At 37.8% G+C, this 15,731-nt stretch overlaps 1 protein-coding gene and 1 long non-coding RNA gene across 3 annotated transcripts in view; one reads left to right on the top strand and one right to left on the bottom strand.

Annotated features, from left to right (window-relative positions):
- Nucleotides 1-2,467: 2,467 nt before the first annotated feature.
- Nucleotides 2,468-13,273, bottom strand: LOC148047984 (uncharacterized). The gene is made up of 4 exons (XR_015695888.1): nt 12,979-13,273; nt 5,245-5,385; nt 3,491-3,564; nt 2,468-3,087 (listed from the first exon to the last, which is right to left on the bottom strand). It is a non-coding gene; the product is annotated as an uncharacterized LOC148047984 (long non-coding RNA).
- A 178-nt stretch (nt 13,274-13,451) lies between these two features.
- The window catches only part of MGLL (monoglyceride lipase), an 89,922-nt gene continuing 87,642 nt past the window's right edge, over nt 13,452-15,731 (top strand). Inside the window, exons 1-2 of one of the 2 annotated variants that reach the window (XM_087708980.1) lie at nt 13,452-13,609; nt 14,214-14,352. In XM_087708980.1, the coding sequence (XP_087565106.1) occupies nt 13,600-13,609; nt 14,214-14,352 (149 nt within the window). In that variant the 5' untranslated portion in view covers nt 13,452-13,599. The remainder of the gene's footprint in view (nt 13,610-14,213; nt 14,353-15,731) is intronic. The other variant, XM_014054723.2, reaches the window with a different exon arrangement.

Genomic DNA, 15,731 nt, shown 5'->3' with positions numbered 1-15,731 from the left:
CCTATATGGGATTACCAAGATCAGTTTACCTAAGATTTGCTTAAACCACAGTGGGTCCCCTATTTGTGATTTCAAGAATAACCTATATATTTTTGAAATGATTCTTTTTTGTTGTTTTAAATAATGCACTATTAAGTTGAAATTGATATTGGGTCATGTTGAATTTCTAATATTTCTATTACCCAAATTATATTCAAGTTGATTCCAGCAGAGGTAACTTATCATCAATTCATTGCTCAATCTGATTTTTATTGAAAGGTTCCCTATTACTAGAAAAATCTTTTAGTCCATAAAAATTATAATCCTAAAAAGACTTTATTTTAGTCAAACCATTATAATCATCCTAATATATGTTACAGGTAGTCCTTAACTTATGACTACAATTGAGCCCAAAATTTTGGTTGCTAAGTGAGACATTTGTTAAGTGAATTTTTCCCCATTTTACAACCTTTCTTGCCACAATTGTTACCTTAGTAACATGGTTGTTAAGTAAATCGCTTCCACATTGACTTTGTTTGTCAGAAGATCGCAAAAGATAATCAGTCACATGATCCCAAGATACTGAAACCATCATAAAGTATGAGTCAGTTGCCAAGCTTATGAACTTTGATTACATGACCATGGGGATGCTGCAATGGTCATAAGTGTGAAAAATGGTCATAAGTCACTTTTTTCAGTGCTGTTGTAACTTTTAACGGTTACTAAATGAACTGTTATAAGTCGCAGACTATCTGTATTAGAATAGTTAGGTCAGTTTGACTAGCTGCTTTGGTAAAACTATTTTCAATCTGTTTTATTCTAGAAAAAATATTTTGCGTGAAGAAAATCACTGATTTATAAATTTATTTGGCTCTAACATAGTTTAAACATGAATCCATTGTTTAGACTCTTCCATAATAAATGGAATCATATCTCCTAACTGTGCTGCTTCATGATATATTAACCAGTTGAGCATGCCTCAGCTTCCTGTTTCTGAGGTCTATATAAAATCCTTTTATTTACTGTCAGTTTTTGTGCATGGAATCAGAAGCTTTCTATTTTTCTTTGCCAATGTGTTGAAGACTGATCTGAAATTACTACTGGGAGACATTGAAATTAAAAGTTAAGCCATGCAAAAATGTACATTTTAACTACAGCAAGTCATCCTAAAATATTGAAATGTTTTGAAGCCCATTTTCTTATTTAATTTATTCCAAATTAGTCCACAATTATTTGTAAGGTTTTATTAATACTTTAATTATGGTAATACCTTATTCATGTCTAGAATATCTAGAATATTCTTAATATACAAAAGGTTTAAATGCTATTGGAAATCTTTTGAATTTTTTTATCTAAAACATTAAATAGTTACAATCATTACAATGAGAAAACAATGAGTATTTTATTTGATTTTTGTATTATTCCATCAGTCCTGTGCACAGGGTGATTCCATAATTTACTTCATTTGTTTTGTTTTCATAGTACCTTTGTGAGGTACTATCTGACAGATTTATAATCTTTACTTGGTTTTGAATGTATTTTATATTTTATGAATTCTCAAGCCCAAACTATTTCTTCTTCAGTGAGAATAACTGCATAGCAATAAACTTAAAACAGGAAAATGCCGTCTTCCCCTATGCTGCTTAAGACTATTTTTTAAAGAAAAAAAGTAACACATTAGAATATCTGATAAAGAATATTTCATTCAACCAATAGATTAGCATCAGACTGGAGAAGGCACATATGTATGTTAGAAGTCTATGTGTAATCTGATTTTTGACTGAAATTAATTGCTGGTAGTATTACTACAAGCCTATATGCTATTGGTATGTTAGAGTTTACAAAGAATGATAGAAGACAAGATATTTGCTCTATTGGCTCTAGTTTTGGATGCCAATTCCCAATGTTGAAGAGACACTGAAGTACTTTTGAGTACCCTAAATGCATCACTGAAAGTAAAGATCTGCCTTACATTATAGTAGAAAGTGATATAAAGATTTTCAGAGAAGATTAAATAATAGGCAGCAACGCATTTATTAGTCATTTAGTCATTTATTAAAATTTATAGGCCGCCCTTTTCCCTGAGGGGACTCAGGGCGGCTTACAATCACAAGGGAGGGGGGTGCAGTATCAAAAAACAAACAAAATGTGAACAAAGAAAAGTAATAAAACACAACTTTCGTTCAACAATCAAACACTCGGGCGGGTGAATTGGGAACCTATCCCCAGGCCTGCTGGGAGAGCCAGATCTTGAGGGCTGCGCGGAAGGTCTGGATGGTGGTGAGGGTACGGATCTCAACGGGGAGATCGTTCCACAGGGTCGGAGCTGCAACAGAAAAGGCTCTCCTCCGTGTGGTCGTCAGTCGGCATTGACTGGCAGATGGGATTCGGAGGAGGCCCAGTCTGTGCGATCTAATTGGTCGAAGGGAGGTAATCGGCAGAAGGCGGTCTCTCAAGTACAACGCATGATCTTTTTGGAAACCCTTGTGAAAATATTGTATCTTTCATGTAACGTAGGATGTAGAACACAAGAAGTGTGGCTCTCTTATGCATCATTACAGACCAATGTGGCTATATTTACTGTTGTTCCTATTTGTACAACATAACGAGATAAAACAAAATAAAACTGATTTATTTAACTTTATATATATACATTCTCTCATGTAGTTTAACTTTAACAAGAATGGCAAGTCCAATGTATTTTAGGAGGCATTTGTATTGTAGTTAATTGTTTACTAGGAAACCAAATTTATGAGCATGGTAAATTAAGAGGAACATATCACTCAGTTAAACATATTATATGCAAACATGCCATTTCTGAACTGAAAATGTTATTTCTTTTTTTTAGCATTACACGTTCTTCCAATTATGGAAGAACATGTAATCTATCTGTTGTTCTTGGCACATAGCTGTTTGGAATTCTGAGTATGCAACTATGGCTGACCTGAATATCTATGTTTTGACTTGACCTTGCCCCGTTGAGATTATTCACTTCTTCCTCAGGTGGTCTTTTTGTTTCAGGATTTAAATCTGAATGAATAGCAGACTGTCAGTCATTTGCTTCTTATTAATTTCATCTACATTTAAGCCAAAGAATAAAAGTTGTATCTGCAGGAGAGTTAATCAAAAGTACACAAAATCTAATTTTTGCATTCTTTGCACACCCAGGATTCTTAAGAAGGGTAAGAGGGTTATTACGTAGGATCGGGAAATATGCAAAGGAATTGAATATTGTTATTAGGCTAGCCATAACATATAACATATTGAATGGAAAACAGTTAAATGCAGGAGAATATTAGTGCAACATATTTTGGTCAGGGTACATTGAGATAATGATTTTTATATTAAAACTAATCTAATACTTGTATTCTTGCATTACAATTACTACATTCATCCTAAAATGTATAATCTTATATAAAACACCTTTTGCCTCTATTGTTTAATCTCAAAAGTGAAACTCTTACTCTGTGTTTTTTACTTTTTTTAACATTTGTAGCACAATGTTACTTACATGATATATTCAATGGGATTCCATAAGCAGTATTCCATAACAAAAATTAAGTATATGCTTGAATATTCCAGATGCTAACAGAAATTCAAAAGAAGGACATGTAGTAAATAGTCCATCTGCTATCCAATAAACACTACAAAATTGTAGGGAGATTGGCAACCATTACATTTAATAACACTGTAACACATTTCATAATTTAACTATCAGTTCTAGTATTGTAAAATAGGGCAACACTTTTTATTTACTTTATCTACACTATGCATAATTTTATATACTTCTGCCTTATCCCATTACATTGTCATACTCTTTCTCAACTCTCCTTGGGGGTTGTTTGGCACCTTTTTCGGTTTTATAATGACCATTTGGAGGTGTAGTAGCCAGAATTGGCCCGAGCATTTCAAGTTTAATTTTATTTTTTAACTTATTTTTCAAATATATATACTGTATTACCCAATCATAATCCCCAGCATTTTCTGCATGAAAAATTAGCATGTGTATGAGTATATATGTGCATTCATGCACACAGACATGTATGTCCCTATACAAAATGACTTCAATATTCTTCACTGTGGAGATAATTTTCTATTTCCTGTCCATTTATGCATTTGGAATTTTTGGTACTCTCATTTTGTTACTGAATAATTTGATGGTATAGGAACTGATGAAGAAACCCACCAGGGGTGGGTTCCCCTACTGGTTGGTACCGGTTCGCTTCACGTGCCTGCGTTGCACGTGCAAGCATAGTTGACTGTAAATTGTTCTGCGCATGCACAGAAATATGCCGGCAACGGCAGAAGAGACCGGGGAACTGGTTGGGGGTTGTGGCCAGCCCGGGTTGCTGTCTGTTCTGCGACCCAGGCCAAATCACCACTACTGGTTTGGTCAAACCGGGCCAAACCGGAAGCAACCCACCTCTGAAATACACACTGTAATTCTAAATTTCTAAATCTAATTCTAAATCACACATTTTATATAAATGCAAAAAGTCTTCTGGTACTGCCTTTAATTGAAATTGCTTAGCTTAATAGCATATTACATAATTGTTACTTATTTATAAAGTATTAATATTCTAAGCAACCCAGAATTACCCTGGTAAGACAGGCAGCCAATAAACTTAATAAATAAATAATTTTCATTTTTAAAAAATATTGCACACTTTCATCTTGCTCATTACAGAAAATCTAAAAATTTCTGAAGCTTTACAATATATGAAATCACGTAATTCTGATTTTAACAATTTAAATTTAAAAATTCTTATATGTGAACTACAGAAAAGATTAAAATCTGTTTTGATTATTTATTAAGTTGGAAGTACTTTCTGCATTTATTGTACACCTGTTAACCCTATTTTTATTTCCTCTCTTTGGTTATTGTTCTTTGTTTGCAATCTACCAGGGTACAGTGCTTTGTTTTTCCATTTCTTTATCTATTTTACTTAGTACTTAAAGTATCAGAAGTTGCTGGATTTTGATAGGCATCTGAAAACAAAACTAAAGATTACATTATGACAAAGTTGGAAAAGTTTGTGTTACATTTCTTCAGTATGTTGTACAAAAAGTACTGTTAAAAAACATACTTAAGTTTTTAGGATGTAACAGGGGACCAGTTTGAAACACACAAATGTGTCCGTGTTTAATCCAAGCATATACCTTTATGATTGCTCTCTTATGGATCATTTCAGCTTTCAAATGAAATGAGCAGTTTTCACCAAGCAGTTATGTGCTCCAGAAGTTTCTAAATCAAAATATACTTACATAATTCTGGCTGGAAAGACCAGTGCTGTAACTTTGGAAGATTTTCTGAGGAAATGAGTTCACAGTAGGAGTGACAGCATATTATTTCTGCTTTCTGCATTCTCATAAAAAATGCCATAAAATTGTTTTTGGTAGAATGTTCTGACAGAATCAAATGAAAAAGAGCAACAAATGATTTAGAAGACTGAATAAATTTATACTTGAGCCTTGGCAAAATGGAGCTGCTCTGCTGAGAAATAAGTAGAACTTTCCCCCCTATGGAAATAGTATCATGTTCAACCTCTTCTGGCAATTTTGCATATTCTCTCACAGGACAGATTCAGAGCTTCATGCTTTTTCTAGATTTATCATGATTGTAAGAGGCTCAAGTGGTAGCATGAAGTGCTTTAATCAATTAAATCAGTGAAGAGCAATCTAAAGAGCAAGCTAATCGGTTTGAAAAGGCTGATATTAGCAGTTATTAGTAGAACTGTAACATATATATATATATATATATATATATATATATATATATATATATATATATATATATATATATATATATATATATATATATATATATATATATATATATATATATATAGGCAAATAATTTGTGAAATTTGTTTTTAATTCCAATATGCCTATTTAAGAGCTTACTGTAGGGTTTTCCTATGTTTCAACCACAAAGTGACAAGAAATTCAGCTGTCAGAGGTTTTTTTAGAAATTAAACAAGTCCGACTTTTATTTTTAAAGCAACTGAAACTTGGCTTTAAACATCTAAAGGCATTTTTATTTTCTAGTTATTCCTTAGAAATATTGTCAAGGATTTTCTCCATTTGTTTGACAAATCATCTAAAGGGCTTTCTTGCTTCCTAAAAGAAATAGGCCGTGCTCCAGTTGTCTATCATTTTTATGTCAGCAAAAATATTTTAACATTTATTATAATAATTCTGATTTAACTTTAACTCTCGTGATAATTTCCATGTTGGTGTTCCTGAAGGATTTATCCTGCTTTGGTACCTAGCTTGATATCATGGTTAAGAGTGGTATAAAAAAAGTTTAAAACACATTTCTTAATTTTCTTCTAAATCATTATAAAGCTTGATATTTCAGAGACAACTCGTGTATTCCTAGTGTAGTTATTACTGAAGCTATGTGTTTGATTTTTATCTCACCATTATTTCTTATAGTTCAATATGGCATACAAAATGCTCCCTGCTCCTGTTTTCCACACAGCAAACATCCTGTGCGGTAGGTTGAGCTGAGAGTGTGCAACTGGCCCAAAGGCACCCAGCCAGATTTGATGCCAGATGCTACTTTCCTAGTTTCAAGTCCAGCACCTTAACCATAAGACCATGGGACTCTTTTAGCAATGGCCCGTAGGAGTTGTCAATCTACTCTTCAGATATTCTACCTGAATATCATATTAACCATATGATAATACTAGTTTTATTAAGGCAGTATTTTCTTCTTCTGATGAATATAAGCAATGGAATATAATTTGATAGAAGATCAGAGTACAAGTTGCTTTCTATTACTTCTCCTCTTTAAAAAGACATATAAACCCAAATATATCTTTTCACTGTTCTATTTCCAAATTGGTAAAACAAAATTTGTTTGTCCAAATTACTAGTGGTACCTTATGGGTCCTAATCTAAGAAAGCAGAGAAAACAAGAAAAATCTCTTGCTGGTATTGGTTTATTTAAGTCATATACCAGCTGTCAATAGAATACAGAATCCAAACAAAAAGAGAACAGAACACAGAATACCAAAAATTTAAAAGAAAAAAAAGGGGGGAGGAGCCTGATTCTTTATCACACTGAAAATTTGTTTCTGTGTTTTACAACTTTTGGTATGTCTGGATTTATGCAGATAAAACCTTTATTGGAAAATTTGAATTAATGTTTTAAAGATTTGCATAAATATTTGATACTTTAGAACAAAGGATGGTAAGTGAAAATCATGTGAAACAAGAATTATTCACCTTGAAAATCCCAATAAAAAATTGTAACAGATGTGGCAAATGTTCTGAAAATCAATCAAATTCTTTGGGGTGAAATGACCTGTTGAATTCTTGTACTCTCAAGAAGTTAATTGTGCAGGTTCATCTGAATTAAAATAATAGTAGTCTTTTAGGTCTTTTATTTTTTTAAACTATTTAAATTGAGCAGGCTTGGAAGTAGTGTTTCTGTACTATAATTTCAGTACAATCCACCCAAGAGTCCCAGAAGGTTTTTAAGTTGTTTGTTTTCTTTTTTGAATGTTTCTTTTTACTTTATATAAATATTTTCCTCCCTCTCTCTGTGGTATTGAAGGTCATTTAAAGACCAAGGAAGAACAGATAAATATATCACATCCTTTGTGTTCCTGCCAGAGGTTTACAACTAGTGTAATCAATGTTGTCTCATCAGTATAGCCATACCCAACAAGAAGGCACCCAAATAATCAATTTCCTACATCGTGTCTAAAGCTACAACCCAGCCCCTTTTACAATACATTTCCTTAGAAATAAAAAACTGGAGATAGACTTTCCCATAGTAGGTTCATCAATGACTACTTTATGAAAGGATAGACCACTGCCTCACACTTCATTCAAGGATGAAATCCACACTATTTGCAAAAACCTTGGCTTCAAGGATCTGTCCACTTTCTTAGGAATAAAAGGCTTAAATTCCCCCAAATAATCACACTAGAATTTAATTCAGCCAATTCAATGGGACCTGTCTAATTCAGTGAAAACAAATCCAAACAAATTTAGTACTAGCACTGATGATGTTACCTAGTTTGGGTAATGAAATATCTGCAACAAAACAACCTCAGAGAGCTCCAAGGGCCCTTCATTTCAACCCTGAGCTACAAATATTATCCTTTAAAGGTATCCCATATGGGCATCAAATGCTTCAGAAATGAGAAAAAAATTGCCTGCAGGCACACTTCCACCAAGGAACAACTTTTCTTTCTGCATGAATGCCTACAACAGTATGGCCTACCAGTGTCAGATACAAAGCACCCATCAACGGCATAGCTAAATAGAAAGTAGCCCAAAAAAGCAGGTGAAAATGATGCAGCTCATGATCACAGATGCACATCTCAGATTAAACAAATATCTGCACATCATAGCAAATCTCAAGGAACAGCTGGAACAGACCAGATTGTATGGAGAGACTAGCCACTACCATCATGAGCACTTTCCAGAGACATTCTAGAAAAAGAAAAACTAAACTGCAAACCAAACTCCTCAAACTCAGAATCAGAGGCACCAGAGCCTGAATAGGTGGTCAACATGTCCAGCTGTCCAGTATGCACTGCAGAACACAGGATTCTGCAACAAGGGCCCATCTCCTACAAGCAAATATATTTGATAGATGCCTCAAATAGTCACTCTGTAAATGGTTTCCTGACTTTAAGAGGGACCAGAAGATCAGATAAACTTCTTGGTGTCAGAGATAGGCACTCTAAACAAGGCTGCTGGATGGCAATCTGTAAATGCAGTAAAAGCAGCATAGTAATTACATTTTGTGGCCTTGATTGTCATGGATTTGCGATCTGTCCTTCTATAACACCACTCTATGAAACTCTTCTGCTGTTTCATCATTCAGAGTTGCTCTGAAAAGGACCAAATCCTCTGAGCTAAGATCCAAGTGCAGGGAGAGGTCCATGTCCTCATGAGAAACCTATATACAAGTCAGGTAGTTATATATGGTTCAGACCAGGGGTGAGCTGCTGTCAGTGTTGTTGCCAGTTTGCTTCATGCGTGCACAATTGACTGTAAATTGTTCTGCGCATGCGCAGAACATGAAAAAAGTACTAAAAAACATGCCGGCAATGGCAACTGGGGAACTAGTTCGGGGGTGCGGCCAGCCTGGGTCACTGTCAGTTCTGCAACCAAGGCCAAAATACCACTACTGGTTCACCCAAACCGGTGAGAACTGGTAGGAACTCACCTCTGGTACAGACAGAACATGTCAAAATGGTGGGCTCCAGATTAGCAAAGGAGTTAGGCAAAGCCATATACTCTCCACTCATGTATTCATGCTGAATATATATTAAGGGAAGTTGGCTTGGAAAATGAACATGGTTTTAAAACTGAAGGGACCTGTGCTATGCTGATGACATTACTCTGATAGACAAAACATCCACAAGCTCTTGTGATAAAAATCGAGGAATGCTTGATAAAAATGGAACTAAAATGAAATACTGTATAAAGACAAACACGTGACAACAGGTACAATCAGCTTTTGAACTAATGATGAAGATACTGAAGAAGTGAATAGCAAATCAACCCAAAGTTTTCATTTAAGGCACAAATGATTAGACTCAAATTATTCTATTTCAGACACATTATACAGAGGCTTAGCTCTCCGGAGAAGGCAACAGCACAGGGAAAGCTGGAAGGAAAAAGAAGATGACTAAGAGCAAGGTGGCTAGACAGTAGCAATCACAGAACCTACCTTTATAAAAAAAGTCTTTATATCAGGTTATCTTGGAGCATGCCTCTGAAAATGACAATGGTCTTCCAGATGGCATTTGGCTCTCCCCATCCCTGCCCAGGGGTTGTGGTTGATGTGACATCTACTATGTATGTCTCCAGCTGTTAGGTTAGGTCCATAATTATACTGGTGGACTTGAACTCTGGAGTTGCACCCCAGCTCAAAATTAGTCAGGAGGGGAGATTAAAATTTCCAAGAACAATAAGCCTTCAGATTCTAGCAAAGTGTTACTTGATATAACTTGGTGCTGCACCATGTAGGATTTTAAAGGTTAAAAACAGCACTTTGAACTGGCCGCAGAAGCCTAATGATAATCAACACAATGAGTTTAAGATAAGTTTTATTTTTGAGCAGCAGAGTTGTCTCAGTAGTGAATCTCCATAACAGAACTTTGGACTAGCTAAAAGCCATATGTAAAGTGTTACAGTACCCCCTACTACCTCCTTAACAGCACAATGATCAAGTTTAATTATTTATTTTTTAGTTATTTCAAACATGTAAAACTATTATAGGACCACTATTTATTTTTTGCTGGATTATTCAGCACATTCTGTTACAATCCAATTGGACATACCTTGTATTTAATAGTGAGTTGTGCTGAATATTAAGTACAATATGTATTAGAAGAGGGACGCAGTGGCTCAGTGGCTAAGACAGTGAGCTTGTCGATCAGAAAGGTCGGCAGTTCAGCTGTTCGAATACCGAGCGCCGCGTAACAGAGTGAGCTCCCGTTACTTGTTCCAGCTTCTGCCAACCTAGCAGTTCGAAAGCATATATAAATGCAAGTAGAAAAATAGGGTGGGAAGTTAACAGCGTTCCATGGACTTTTGGCACTTAATCATGCTGGCCACATGATCACGGAGATGTCTTCGGACAGCACTGGCTCTTTGGCTTTGAAACGGAGATGAGCACCACCCCTAGAGTCGGGAATGACTAGCACATATGTGTGAGGGAAACCTTACCTTTATGTATTAGAAACAATATTCAGTATTAACTGGATGTCAGTGGGAAGTCTGCAAACAGGATGAGGTTGGAAGAACCTACCTTATGTTCTTCAAAACCCATATTGAGAGGCCTGCTGCCTCTGAGACTGAAGATCCAAGCAACTTACATGGCTGGCATCAATAGACTTATTCTCTATGAATTAGTTTAATCTTCCCAGGAGGCTAAACAGGTTCATTGCCATTATAACATCTTGTACTTCATAGAGAATTCACTTGAATGAATTGCTATTAATCCCGTCTTACCTCAGCTTCATAGCTGAGCCTGGTTACATAATTATGGGAGAAAGAAGACTCTCTAGCTGTTTTTTTAAAACTATGCCTAATTTTATATCTTTTTATTATATTCTAATTTGTTTGCCCTTTTTAATAAATGAAAGATCCCCAGTCTGTGCTACCTTTTCTTAAAGGGATCTTGCTCAAGTTCTTTTACCATTTTGATTGCCAAGTAATGTCTGAATACACAATTCTAACTGTGATAAAACCTCAATTGGGTCATCAATTGTATAGATATATTGCCTTTGTGAACATCCTCTTTCTTTCAGGACAAGAACATCTTTTCAGTTTTTGTGAAATAAAAATTTCAGGTAATTTTGTGTAATTTTCCAGAAATTCTTATTTCACAAAAATGGAGATGATGTTCATGTCCTAAAACAAATAGGATTTTCACATTCTTAAACTTTTAATCTTAATTAGATGCAACTCCAATCATCCTTAAATGTTATGATCTCTCTTCTGCACTAGCAATTTATAGTGTCACACAGTGGGTGCTGTGGCCTTTACACCTATCTTGTTGGGGGGAAATATTTCCACAGGGGTGAGGATGGGTCAGATATTGTATAAATTGCCAGCAAAATAATATTTAGGAGGAGGAAAGAATACAGGTAGCTCTGGATTTACAACTCACAATTGTGCTGAAAAATTGTTGCTAAGCAAGACAGATGATAACTGAGTGTTGCCCCATTTCATGCTCTTTCTTGGCACAGTTGTTAAGCGAATCACTGAAGTTGTTAAATTAGTAACATGGTTGTTAAGTGAATCTGGCTTCTCCATTGATTTTGCTGGTCAGAAGATCATAAAAGGTGATCGCGTGACTCTGAGACACTGCAACTGTCAAAAATATGAACCAGTTGCCAAGTGGCCAAATTTTGATCGGTTGACGATGAGCCCGCTGGAACAGTTGTGAGATACGATCCAAAGTCACTTTTTCAGGGCCGTTATAAGTCACTAAACGAATGGTTGTGTGTCGAAGACTACTTATATTGTAACGTTGACCAATTATATATATAAAAGAGCGGGATAAAAATCTGAAGGGAAATGTTTAGTAATGAACGAGTAAAGGCCCCTCCCACCCCTGGTTCAGCACTTGTCCTCCTGGGCAGAGAAGCTACAAGGCGTCTGGCTTTATGTGGCTGGGGACGGAGGGCAGCTGTTCGATTCCCAGGATCCATTCCCAACCGAAGCACCGGGAGCCAACCAGCAGCAGCAGCGCGCACCGAGCTCCTTCAACTCCTCCAGAGGCGCGCGTCGACGGTGTTGCACGAACGCCGGTCCCTCTCAGCACCGGGGCCCTCGCTACCAGGGCCAAAAAAGAGAGAGAGACCCACCCCTGCATCTAAGGAAACCATCTGGCCGCGAGTTTGGCGTGCGAGAAAGGTCAGCGCGGCCACAAGTGAGCGCCGCTGGGGAGCGCCTCCCGCTGCCGCTCCTCCTCCCTTTCGGCGCGCCTGCCCTCCCTGACAGGAAAACATGTATTTTTTATTATTTTTATTTGCTTGCGCTTTAGAATAAAACCTCCAGGGCTTCGGCCGGTTCTCATACACAGGCGTGTGAACGAAGGAGCGCTTTCGGCGCCTGGCAGCACCAGCTCTAGCAGGGGCGGCAAGCGCAACTCCTCCCAGCACCTGGTCACCAAGCCCTCCCCTCCTCCCGGCTTGCCTCCATTGCCCCAGCCCCAGAGCCGGCAGCGTGCGCTTCCATTGGGCACGGCTCGCGTTTCCTTTTGCTTGCGCGGGTCGCGGGCGGCCAGAGCTTTGGCTGGCTGCTCCTTTTCAAAGCCCGCGCGAGCACCGTTTTGTGCGCGGGGCGCGCAGATCTGAACCCCAAGCAGAGCCTTCTTTTTTTAAAAAAAAAATAATAACACTCGGTTCTTCTTGGATTTCAACCGGGGATATTTTCGCGCAGCCCCTTCTACAAGGTAGTGGAAGGATACCCAGATATTTTGCCGTGGGGGGGGGAATCCCTCCTCCCGTTCCTTACCGTTCGGCTCATCCCTCTGCTACTTGCATTTAGTTTGAAAGCAACCTGCAGCCAGCCCCGCCTGGGAAGTTTCCGTTCAACTGCCACTCCGCTTAGCGCGTTCAAGGTGCCTTTGATAAGTCTCTCTGGGTGCATTTGCCTATAAGCCGCTGCTAGGAATCGGACTGTTGCTTTCCCAGCTCTTTCACAGGCAAACACCCCCCCTCACCACCACCACCTTCCTCTTCCAGCCCACATAGCCGATTTGCTGGAGATGAAGGGGAGGGAGTGGTGAAATGAACAAGAAGCGGTTACATTGATTAAGACTAGTTTCCTCTTCAAACGGCGGCTCGGGGGAGAAAGAAAGCGCAGAGCGAAAGGCGATCCGAGGCGGCAGCCCAAAGAGCTTGGGGAAGAAGGGGTGGGGGGGGGGAGAGATCAGAGCCTTGCTGTTGGCAGCGGCGAAGCTTTGGCTGCCTTTTTTTTTTTTTTTTGCAACGGCGAAGGATTGCTTCTAGGCGCTAGGGGTGCTGGCTTGTTAGGGCGCTTCTGCAGTTCGCCGTCAACATGCACGCGCGCTCTATCTGACTGCATTTGACTTATAATGCCGGCTTCTCTTTGGAATGCAAAACCGTGCACAGGATGAAATCAGGTTTGTTAACGACTATTCTTTGTGTGTGCGTGTGGGCATATTTGGAGGAAAAAAAAATCCCCGCGTTTCAAACCCCCCCCCCCCCAGATGTCAGAAAGGATCATAGCAACAAGACAGTGGCAGTCACCTCATTACAGGGTGTCTCGTGCTCATCTTTTGATATGTTTTTTTTAAGAGAGATGATGAATCTTTTATGCAGCTGGCTTCTTGGAACCGTCCAGGAGCATCCCAATTTGCAGTGCATTGCTGCTTTGAAGAAATGCAGTTTTTTTAAAAAAAAAAACCTGTAAGAGCTCCTCCTTTAACGATGGTAAATAAACATAGGTGGGAAGGAGGCTAAAAGGCAGTAAGGAGCCTGTGTGGTAAGGTGTGCTTTTTCCCTTGCTTTTCCCGCTCTTGAGAATTTTTTCCTCATAATTTTTTGCCTCACACAGGGAGTCTTCCATCTGAAAAGCAGCTGCCTGGGTTTTCTGTATCTTTGAAAAGTAAAACAGGTTAAGTTATGGATCAACTCCTCTCCTTCTACTAAGCAGATTCTTCCAATAGCAGTCCTTCCACCTGTTCTGTTCAAAAGCATGTTTTGATTTCTTTGCATGTTTTTCAGGTCACTCTGCCAGAATGCCAGAAGAAAATTCCCCAAGGTCCTCTCCTCAGAAAATCCCATATCAGGAGCTTCCTCACTTGGTCAATGCTGATGGGCAGTATCTTTTCTGCAGGTACTGGAAGCCAGCTGCTGCTCCAAGGTGAGCACTGTTTAACAATGCATTTGTTGTCTGTGATAAATACATTGTTCATTAAGTTCCACGGTTGTTTGTTCAACAGTCCATGGAATAATAGAAAGGTCCTTGTCCCAAACAATCTCTTAGCAAAAGAAACCTTGATCCTTTATTGTTTGCACTAAACTAAAGCAGTAGGTTGAAATCTTGTTCTTGAGTAACAGTTCCTAAACCCACCCAAGTGCCTGTATATTTCAGCAATAAGAGAAGAACTGGTTATTAATCATTCAGCCTCCTACTCAGAGAATAGGACTTGTTACATGCATAAGTAAAAGCAACTCAGATGAGTAAGGTTTGATAATTCTCTCTTTCTGTCTTTCTCTTTTAGTTCAGTGAAATGAAACAGTGAGCCCTGTGTTTTGGCATTGAAATAGGTATTTTAATTGAGTGGTATTGCATTCTAAAGATATGTGAAGCTTAGTCTTAAGTTATTTACGTCTCAGTTACAATTTGTCATTTGAGTGACATTCTTCTACTGTATTTTGGCTATAGGGTTATGAGGGCCTCCAGTACACAAAATATACTTACAGTAATTTGAGAAGTAAACGATAGCCATTAGGTAATCCTATTTTCATAATCCCATATGAAATAATGTATTTGTCCTTGTGATTTATAATTCAGAAACACTGGGGTATTCTTAATGAAGATACTGTTTGGATTTTCTCATATTTTTTTACTGGGTTCTATTTGTGGAGTAGAGTAATGCACATAAAAAGGTGACGTTGTTCAGAATAATCTTTTTTACTTTTATATTGCAAAGAAATCTCCAATTTTAGAAAAATATTACTCCAAAGCAATTCTTCTATTTTAGTAGCTGTTAAAGCATTCTGGCTTGAGGAGTTAATAAACTTTGTATGATGTGCTAAGTGGATAAAGAGAGAAACGCAAGTCAAATCAGGGATCCACCTAACTTATTTTTCTAAAAAAGAAGAGTGGCAAACATGGTGCAACGTCTTCTGCATGGTCATCTCCAGTTTTCATGCTAGGTTTTTTGGGCGGGGGTGGGTCAATTCATTCTTGTTGCAAGGCACAGTGAACTATTGATTTTAACTACCGGTATGTGGATGTTTTACGAAAGGTTGTGGTATCAGTTACTCAACGGGTATGTGACATTTATGAACCACAGAAGGTAAAGACCAATCAAAGTGCTCCTTTCAACAAAATAGGTTCTTTCCCAATTACTTGAGGGTTGTTTTTTTTTTTTAAAACCATAATGTACTGTTTTCCATCTCATTCATGTATGATTTACTTAAAAATCCATTCATCTAATTCAGGGCCCATCTTAAGCCTCTGACCTTTCACCTAGAAACCAAACCTGAAGAATCTTTGTGCTTTGTTCTCTTCAG

Source organism: Thamnophis sirtalis, unplaced genomic scaffold, assembly GCF_051295495.1.
Source record: "Thamnophis sirtalis isolate CommonGarterSnake01/CBP01778 unplaced genomic scaffold, rThaSir2_p1.2 scaffold_3, whole genome shotgun sequence".
In the NCBI taxonomy this organism is placed as follows: Eukaryota; Metazoa; Chordata; class Lepidosauria; order Squamata; family Natricidae; genus Thamnophis; species Thamnophis sirtalis.
This window is presented reverse-complemented; position numbering and strand designations above follow the sequence as displayed.